The sequence below is a fragment of the Staurois parvus genome, unplaced genomic scaffold, assembly GCF_062004578.1.
Source record: "Staurois parvus isolate SC_StPar_1 unplaced genomic scaffold, SC_StPar_1.0 ptg000090l, whole genome shotgun sequence".
Classification (NCBI taxonomy): domain Eukaryota; kingdom Metazoa; phylum Chordata; class Amphibia; order Anura; family Ranidae; genus Staurois; species Staurois parvus.
In genome coordinates this window covers 14,019,629-14,029,539 of record NW_028317886.1, presented here as the reverse complement: position 1 = coordinate 14,029,539, position 9,911 = coordinate 14,019,629, and the positions used below count along the sequence as shown (strand labels likewise).

Below are 9,911 nucleotides of genomic sequence, written 5' to 3'. Positions count from 1 at the left end.
ATTGTGGATTGGCTGAAATCCCTCAAGAGTGCAAACCAGACGCTTCTCAGATCCACTCACTGTCTCTAGAGCCTCCTCCAAAACTCTAGAACAGGGGGAAATTCCAGAGAGGCTGCTCTACAGAGCCTCTCAGCTCCTGAACCAAATTTAACCCTTTGGCTTTTACACCCAGGCTGCTACTCAGCCCTCCTGACTAACCATTGGGATCTAGCACCCCCTAGCTAACTAGGATGGCGCTACATTAATAAATCTACATTTAGATAGTGGCACCCACTGTTCTTTTTGTTTTGACAGTGCAAGAGAATATCTTAAACTCACAAAGAGGAGCTGCAGCTATTCCAGTGGACAATTTATTTGAGATTTTATTACCCCTCATATCTGTATACCTTGTAGACTTCCCTTCTGCATCATGATTTTACCCAAATTCATCACCATCATCCCAACTATCCCAGCGTCAAATGTTTTTCTATTTGGTTTTAATATGGTCTTTGACTCAAATTTGGCACTTTAAAAGTCCTACTCTATTTAAGAGATTACGTATTAAAGATGATGATCTAGAGATATGGTCCCTCTGGGCACACCTTACACCACAAAAACCTTTCTTAGTTCAAGAATTGCCATGATCAACATATAGGTTTATATGCAGTAACCCCAGACGGATCATTTCAGAAGATGACTTGTAGCTGATTTTTGGTCTTTGTGCAAGATAAAGTATAAAAAGGATAGAAATACAAATTAAATAGTGAAACGCAAATTGTTTTCTGTTGAATAAAATATTAAGACTATATTTTGAATTTAAAATGTTATTTAATGTGTCTCGTTTTCCTATTTGACATAGTGCAAGTTTACAGACTGCAAAAATCTGGTATGTTCCGCATCCCACAAATCTTGTGCTTTTATTTAATTGTGTCAAGTTATATGTCTCCAGCCTACAATGAGAGAAAACAATAATTAATACACTATACCACGGAAAGAACAATAAACCCACTGCGGGAACATATAAACAGAGTATGTAACATATTGCAGTAGAAGTAAATCTACCACTAACATACCGTATTACACAATTCTTGTATGTATAGAGAGTTTCAACTTCCAATTGAATGTTTATGTTTAACTGATTCCTAAATCTTGTAATGTATCACAACTGATCTCAATGATACATTAATGCGATATAATGCTGTGATTTTCCACTATAGAAAGTTATGCGAAAGCCTTAATATTAATCAAAGATAAATAAAATTCCTTAAAAAAATATCACAGCTGGTTTTAGTAACATGGTGTACACAGCAGTTATAGCTTGTAACCCTTAAAATCCCAATAAAAATGAGCTTTCAGCAGTTTACAGCAGACAGATTAATTAATTTGATTTCTAATCTGTTGCTATAGATTATTATACAAACCACTGAACATTTTGCCATAATAATAAATATGTTTAAACTTTAAATGTGACACTGTTTGCATTGCCAATATACTTCTTAGCCTAGCTAAAGCTTATCTCTATGCAAAACCTTTTTAGTTTCGGATTGAGCGAGGAAAGAATATGTTTTTTTTATGTCTGTGTTACCATAGGGGCGGTCTCTAGCTGTACCAATGACCAGTGTCACAGAGAAAGAAAAGTGAAATCCAAAATGTTAGATTTATTGAAGAACAAGAGGTGAAATCATCCAATGGGGGCAAAGGTTCTGGGGGCAACTGTCTGAGAGGGGAATTCGCCTCACTTTGCAAGATGTCCTCTAATGTCCTGTTATGTTTCTGGGACAGGAAGTGAAGAGAAATTTCCCCAATGATATAGAGATAGCAAAAAAAATGGCGGGGTTGTAATTCTTTCCTATTCTATCCAAACTAAAGCAAATTGGCTAAACATACCCATTAAATATAAATGCATAAAACAACATACGCACATACGGAAGAAACTAGAGTGGGCAGAACTCTTTCAAAATTGGCTTTACACTTATAGCTAAGTAAGGAAGGGTTTGAGCATTAGGTGGCCACATCAAACGTGTCATTTTTTAGCTCTAATCCAATTAGTCAAAAATACCTGCATGTAGTGCCTGATTATATCATTGTATGATCAAACCTTAATTACCAGGTGCTGAATATATAGTCATTACCAACTAGGTGCTGTTAACTAGTTAACAAAATAATGTTTTCTGCCAAGTATAAGGCACTTAGCTGCATGTTAGATGTAAAATAGCTCTCCCTGTCATTGTAGTCAGCTTGGTTTAAATGCAAAAAATGTAAAAGTACCTCCTAATAGTTATGGGAAACTCTTCACATAGAAGAGAAAAAATATAACTGTAGATACTCTGTTTTTTTTAAAAATCACAGTAATGACAAAAAATTATAAGTACTGCACTTAGTAAATCTCCCCTATTGCTTAATTTACTATCAAACAGACATGATGGAGAATTCAGTTACAGTATGGCTATATGTTGTCATTACACATTAAATTTTTATTGTTAAAGGGAAAAGATTGTTGTGTTACATCTGCCAGCCAGATGTCCATCCCGGATTATATTTAGGTAAAGAAACTTTATTCAAACAATTCAAGCTGAGCTGCTCTACATAACGAGCATGTACTGCATTTATTGACATAGTTTCTAAAATGCTTGAAGGGAAATACATTTTAAATAAATGCCAATGTGTAAAGCTTTTTCTTGGTGTTTTTTTCTCAAATACAAACATACAAAATTTTACATGAAAATGGTCAGAATTTTCCATGACTTGATCCACACAGTTGTGTCAAAATGAAGCATATCTTCACATACTTTGGGTATTTTATTGTAAACATAATTAACTGCAAAACATGAGGTCTGGAGAATCATTTAGACTGTAGATACAAGGTCAAGGTGGGGTGTTATAAATGTCAGTGTTTTACAATCTTATATATCTCCCCGGCCATCAGACCCGACCTTAGATCCCTTAGATACAAATTGTTGTCCACCATCTGTTCCGTATCGGTTAAAAGGAATGACTTTCATTGAGGTTTTCATCATTGAAGTCCAGCGGTTTCGCCATGTTACCCAAGTGATACCATTGTCATTGCCACCAGAGTCAGTTTCACTGTAAGTACCACCTGTAAAGGAACATCATATAAAACACAGTTATGGTACAGTTTAATAATATACAGCCCCTGAGACTCAACAGTGTAAACAAGTAATACATAATCTGGACCAATATATCCACTGGAGAATGAAATGGCTAAATTACAAAGCAAAGGGAAGTGATGTCAAGACGTGTTGAGTAACAGGAAGTTGCCAGTTGGCCATCTTGGATCCTGGAAATTCCATTCACAGACACAGGAGGAGTGTTCCTGAGGATCTATGGAGGGTCTGTTCATAATTTTAATATGATGTGACATTTATGCAATAAAATTTATGTGGTATTGAAGAACTTCCTATTGCTGTTTGTGGTGGCATTATCCGGAGTCATTGAGAACATGACCGGATGAGTTTTTACATGAACTTTATCAGTATAATCTGCTCAGCTTTGGAGGGAATCTATATGGTAATGGAGGAGGAATTTCCCACTTGCTAAGTTTGAAAAGCCGTTTTTGGATTGGGACTTACATGCTTGTTATATCCATGTTCTGGTTCGATCTCCATAATCACTGGATCTACATTCGGCTGGAAGCCTTTTTGCGGACTGTCTTTCTGGAGGATTTTTGTCTATTCTGTTTATTTTATTTGATTATATTTTATTTTTTATTGTGGACAATATAATTTTTGGACAGTAGTATTTATTTATTTATTTATTAGTGTTATTTAGTATATTAGCACTTTATATATATATATTTAAATTACAAAGCATTACCTATATATTTTTTACCCTTTGATACCTTACTGTGTAAAACCTATAGTGTTCCTGTCAGGAACCAGATTTTATAACACACAGATCTTCAATGGCTCTTTATCATGCCATATAGTATCACTAGGCCAATGTACCCTACAGGATCCCCAGTGCTTAAAATCAAACTGCCCCAATCCAGAAAAATATCAGCTGTGTGCCTTTTTCAGTGCCGTATAGCTGCTTGTCAAAAATCTTTAAGTTATCTTTACCTTGATAATATTTGCCATTGAGGTGGCCAGCATGGCATCTGTTCATCCACCAACCAGAGCCATCTTGTTCAGCACAGTTTCCTTCAAATTTATCATTATCTTTGTCATATGTACTGAACTGCATGCCATTGTGAGAAGTAAAGAACTTGTCACTGGGGTCATCTCCAAAATCATGACCATCAAAGGCATCTCCAGCATCACCACCAATGAAGTAAGCGTAGGTCAACCTGTAATTGTCCTTTTCACCACCCAGCTTGAACACGGCATAATCAGCTGTGCTAGATAGACAAAGGAAAGATAATTTCATATCAGCATATTTCAATTCCTGGAAATGTATATTCTATTCCATCATAAGATCAAAATAAATAATTGATTTTAGTTAATCACAGAATTTACACGATATGCATTTTTAGTTTACTAATATGGTGATAATTATAGTTTTATCTTTCCTAGATGCATCCTCATTGGTCAGTGTGGGCTACTGCCATTATTATTTTTTGAATTTTATTATTAAAGGAGCAGATAGCACCTTTTAGAGATATATAATTTTTAGATTTTGTATGAATTTTATCTGGATCTGCACCCCCAAACAACCATGTTGCCTTTTTGGATTACCTTGTGTGACCACTCCAGTCTTCCAGCTGTATCCGGAGAACATATGGAATTGTACCCTGTGTACTTAGAAGGTGTGTCTTCTCATTTCCCAACCAAAATTCTGTTGTGTCTGTTGGAGACAAGTATCCAAATCCTTCTTTGTACTGGTTCCAGTTCTTTTTAAAGTCCACACTACCATCAAGCCTCTAGGAAAGGAAGAAAAAATGTTTTGTTATAAAATCACAACATAGTTACATATTCTAAGCTCAGAGTAAAAAATAACGTGAGCAGTTCCATCTGTTCATTAATGTCTGTCCATATGTTCAGAGCAGTAGGTTGCTAGGTTCACTTAGACACGTTGATAGGCCATTTTAATGGATTTATCAAAAAAAAGTGGTGTGTTAGCCTTCTTCTCAATTGAAGAACACTACATATTGACCCCAGAAATAGTGCAATATGAAAAGAACAATGGGGGTCCAGGTGAGATGACCCCAATTATTATACATTGCCTCCAATCTAAAAGGTTTTCCAGGTACTTGTTGATAGAGGAAAACCTTTTTACTTCATACAAAAGCTACAGAATACTCACCCTTTGTATAACAGTCCATCCTAAACCAGATGAATCAATTTCACAATAAACCAGGAATTGTTGTTTGGCTTTAAGAGGCTTTATATAGTAGAGACCACTGATACGTGCTCCTTTGTTTGCAACATCTTGGCAATCTAGGAAGCAAAAGACATTATTTCATCAATAAAACCCTCTAGCTTGGGATATTTCTGAAAAATAGCTATAAATACATAACTGCATTCACCTATTATCTCTTCTCATCCACCAGGTTTAAAGCTGAAAGTCATTCTACTTATATTTTACTATTCCTGCTACTTCCCTCCCCATCAACATGCTAATGAAACTTTTAAATAAGATAAAACTTTTACATTTTCATTACAAGTCAATCAAAAAACTTTCGAAGTTCATTTTTGACCATAGTGATGAGAAAATTCAAAGGAACAGGATGGAATTTTTTTTTATTTTGAATGAATGAATTTCTAACAGCGAATGTGGTTTTCTTTCAGGAAATGACATTCATTTCAAAAGTGAATTTTAAAAGCAAATAAAATGGACGTACTTTCAAACAACATTCATCAACTCATTGCATGTACCGATGAAAATGTTCGTACAAATGTTTGTAGAAATGTTCAGTTGAAATCTAGTGTATGGCCAGCACAAGTTTAAAGATTTCTTAAGTGCCTTGACCATGGTGTAGATAAAGTGAAGATACATTAAAAAGCGACAAAGTAGAGGAAATGATAAGCTTGTGTGCCACTCATGTCTTTATAAAATGTAAACATTGTGAATACATACCTTTTCCTGTTGTGTCCTGGATTTGAACGCTGTCTTTGCATGGCTGCTGACATTGTATTTCCAAGCTTGAAATCTTCTGTTTTAGTAAGGCAATTTTTTCTGTGTTGGAAGTTAGTAATTCTTGCAGATATCTATAACAAAATCAAAAAAATATCAACTTTACCAATTTTAGATACAGTTTATATAAAGAGTTTCATTCTATTTTCATGTGTTTTTAGATGTGTTTTAGATGTTTTTAATATATACTATATCTTTTCTCAAGGGAGCTTCATAGTGACCAAGACACATTTCTGATATATCCATTTACAACAGGTTTAATGGATGCACAAGTTGCATCAGTCTATGTGTATAGGAAATGTATCATGGATCTTCAGGATGTACACTATCATGAAGAAACGTTTTGTAAGGCTGGGTTCACACCATACATGTTTTCTTGGTGTGTATTTATTTGATGTGTGTTGTGTTTCACATATTAGAATTTTATTTAATTGACTTGAAAGTCATAATGCAGGTAATTATACCCAAAAGCTGACTTGTTCACAAAAAACAGCAATCCAATATACAGTATTGGTGAAAACAGGTCCTATTAAAGGCACTAGTGGTTGAGGGGTTTACTAAAGGAGTTCAGGTTGTTATCTTAGCAGAGTGAATGTTCACTTTGCAAAGTAAAAGTTAGTAAATAGGAAGAAGACGTGCTCACTTCCAACCATAAAAAAAACATTTCTGCACTACTTAGCAATAGTGCAAATTAATCACCAAAAACTGTATGCAACCAGCACTGATTTGCATTCCCTCATCATCAGTGATAATATTCAAAAAGAAGCGCAGAGCAATAAAAAATGAAATAAAGTAAAACACGCACTTCTAACATGCATTGACCTGCAACAATTCAAAATCAATAAAAAAATGAAATAAAATAAAACACATACTTCCAACATATGTTGATGTGCAACAATTCAAATGCTTTTTGTTTTAAATGCAGCACAAAATTTGATTCCCTAGCAGCATTACCGGAGTCCAGTAAGCTGAAATCTGATTTTTTTTTTAAGCTGCTTTGCCTTTTTACATATACCTCCCCCCTATTTTTTTTTAAGAAACTAAAAGAACTAAAATCATTGCAGGTTTATCTCTTTCGTAACCCGTGTCTTGGTGAGATTTCCATTCACTTTCTGTCCCAAAGATGCAACAGGAAATGTGAGGAAATCTCAACAAACTGAAGTGAACTCTTCTCTTTTGATCAGAAATGTGTGTCCTCACTGAATAATTTATCTTCACCTTTTTTTCTCGTGACATTTGTGGATTTCTTATCTACTTTTGTCTCAGTGACAATGGTCAGCAGGACAAAAGGAGAAAGTAAATATACCCAGCAGGGACACAGACAGAACTTAAGTCCAAAAAGTGCTAGCACACCAAGGATAGAAGATCTCAAACATTTCCTGAAATGTTGACAAAAAAATAACTTATGTAGTAAGACCCACTGTTTTCTTATCTTTTATCTTTTGCTACTGAGATTTCAGTAACAATTTTAGATCTATTATTTTTTTTGTGCTGGCACTTTTTTGCCTTTGTTTTTTTACGGTGTCTCCTTGGCTGTGAACTCACTACAAGGCAGAAAAAGTAAAGGTGCTGCATCCATGTTCTTCCAAGCAATAGAAACTAATCTTTTCCTACTGTATCTAAATTTAAAATAAAATTTTAGTTACACATATACTTTAAAATTAGCACATTGCTCCCTGCTGCTCTTATGCGTTGAATATGCCTTATTATTTTATGTACAGTAATGTTATATTGTTATACTGTATATACTACTTGTTTAGTCCTATGACTGGGAACTACCTAGCACCATATTTTATTTCTGTCTAGAGTGATGAAATGCATTTGGTGATTCCACAAAGCATGCTAAATATAATATATGCATTTAGATATTACAAAGGTTTTACTGTATTAAATTGTTTTAGGAAGGTAGAAATACTTATTATTGAAGATCAGCTCTGGTTCACTTTGCTATGAGGACTTCAATGCTATTAGTGGGTCAAAACTGAGTTGACTTACTGAAAGAATAAAGGATATTCACTTTGATTAAATGTTCAGGTAGCTTAGTAATTAACAAACATCTGTGTCCACTTCAACATCCAATCGTGTGCATGAGCAAATCCTGTTTTTTCATCTCCCATGCACATGATTAAGGTAAAAGGTAAAAACAGCTTTCCCGCATTCTCTAAGCCAAGTGAACATTATCTTCTCCTTTAATAAATCAACCCAATGAATAAAAATGATCCAAACCTGAACCAAAATGAAGTCAATTTGAAAAACTAGTTAACTCTGGATTACTTCAATAGAATAAGGAAAAATGTTCAACTATGCAATATACAGATAGATGTTCCCCCTCATTTATTTAAACTATTGGTACATTTTCCAGGCCTGAAGGGTACCTGAAAATGAAGTACGGGTATATATCTCTTGAAAGCATACTGTCAGATCAAATAAAACATTATATTACTGAAACCTTCATTACTGAAGAGTTTGCTCTTGCATTGGTCAACAATAACATTTGGAATACTAAAATATCATTAGATTAAGAATACAAAAATATCATGAACACAGGAACACTCACTGTATGCTCTGCTCGTTCTGTACAATTGTCTGTTCATATCGTGAAATGTCATCCAACATATTTCTGGATTTCTGAGTTGGGTTTTCAAGGTCTAATGAAACAAAAGTTGACATATGTAAACATGCACCTAATTCTTACAGTGGTTCCTAAAAAAATCTAATTAACTCTTGTATGAATACAAATGTAAATTCACAAAATCTTACTTTGTGCAGATGTTGGGGGCTTCCTCCCAATTTGCTGTATGTCATCTACAATTATAGTTGTGTCTGTGGTGTGATTAATAACTCTGCTTAACAATCCATCCAGGTACTGCAGTTCTGTGTCAACCTCTGATTGATATCGGCTTAAGAAGTCTGAGACTCCACACGTGGTTGGACAGTATTCCCCCTACCAAAACAATAAAAATCAGTAAGACACTGTTGTTCTAAGCTACAGAGTTCTTAGGGAAGACAAAATAAATAATACTTACAAATCGCTCATCTAAAATGCAGCAGTTGTCCCTATTTGGCTGTAAACTGTATTGCTGTAAAAAAAATTAAAATTAAAAAAATAAAAAACCATTATAATAATAATAATAACAACAACTAAATTTTACTATATTAAATATAATATATTTATCTATCCTTTTTTTCTTTCTTCCGTATCTGTTACATAAATTCTAAGTAATTGTATATTTGCAATAAATTGTGCTAAAATTATATATTTAAACTTGACTTAACCTAAGTTTTATTAAAGTATTTCCTGCTTTTTTATTTGTATTGATTTACTAAATGTTTTCCTCTTATAGAAAATTGTTCACACTCACGCAATAAGTTCTGGAGAAGAACAGTACAATCTGGATGAAGAGAACCCCCTGCTGGTATATTCGTGACATGTTGCAGGTCCAATATGCCTTGCAGCTGCTTGGTTGGTAGTTCACAAATGAAGCCAAGCTTGCAAGGTGCTGCTGTTATATGTGCACACTCTGACCAGGGGTAGCATTGCAGACAGGGACAAAGAAATATCCAAAGGTCAAAGGAAGGGACAGAGGAGGAGGAGATCACAGGTGATGACCCTTAGAGGACACTAGTCACTCAAATTGCAGCAAACATTTGAACATTTGCATTGTACTAAGAGTATTAACTCTTAACACAGATTTCTGACTTGCTGACGCAGTTATTTTATTCCTTCTTGGATTGTGTCTGTGTGTCCTGGTACATCGTAGTTCATATCATCATTATGATTATCAATAAAAAATGAATTGCACAAGGAATAAAGACTAAGACTACTTAAATTGCATTTA

The 9,911-nt window shown here is 34.5% G+C and overlaps 1 protein-coding gene across 2 annotated transcripts; it reads right to left on the bottom strand.

Moving 5' to 3' along the window:
* Positions 1-787: 787 nt before the first annotated feature.
* Positions 788-9,590, bottom strand: FGG (fibrinogen gamma chain). 2 transcript variants are annotated; one of them, XM_089670429.1, is made up of 10 exons: positions 9,435-9,589; positions 9,099-9,152; positions 8,833-9,016; positions 8,630-8,720; positions 6,016-6,146; positions 5,242-5,375; positions 4,674-4,858; positions 4,059-4,336; positions 2,913-3,076; positions 788-929 (listed from the first exon to the last, which is right to left on the bottom strand). In XM_089670429.1, the coding sequence occupies exons 1-10, from the start codon at positions 9,501-9,503 to the stop codon at positions 915-917; spliced, it is 1,305 nt and encodes a 434-aa protein (XP_089526555.1). In that variant the 5' UTR covers positions 9,504-9,589; the 3' UTR covers positions 788-914. The 2 variants fall into 2 exon arrangements, with proteins under 2 accessions (XP_089526555.1, XP_089526554.1); XM_089670428.1 differs by lacking the exon at positions 788-929 and having other exon boundaries at positions 2,546-3,076; positions 9,435-9,590.
* Between the last annotated feature and the right edge of the window lie 321 nt (positions 9,591-9,911).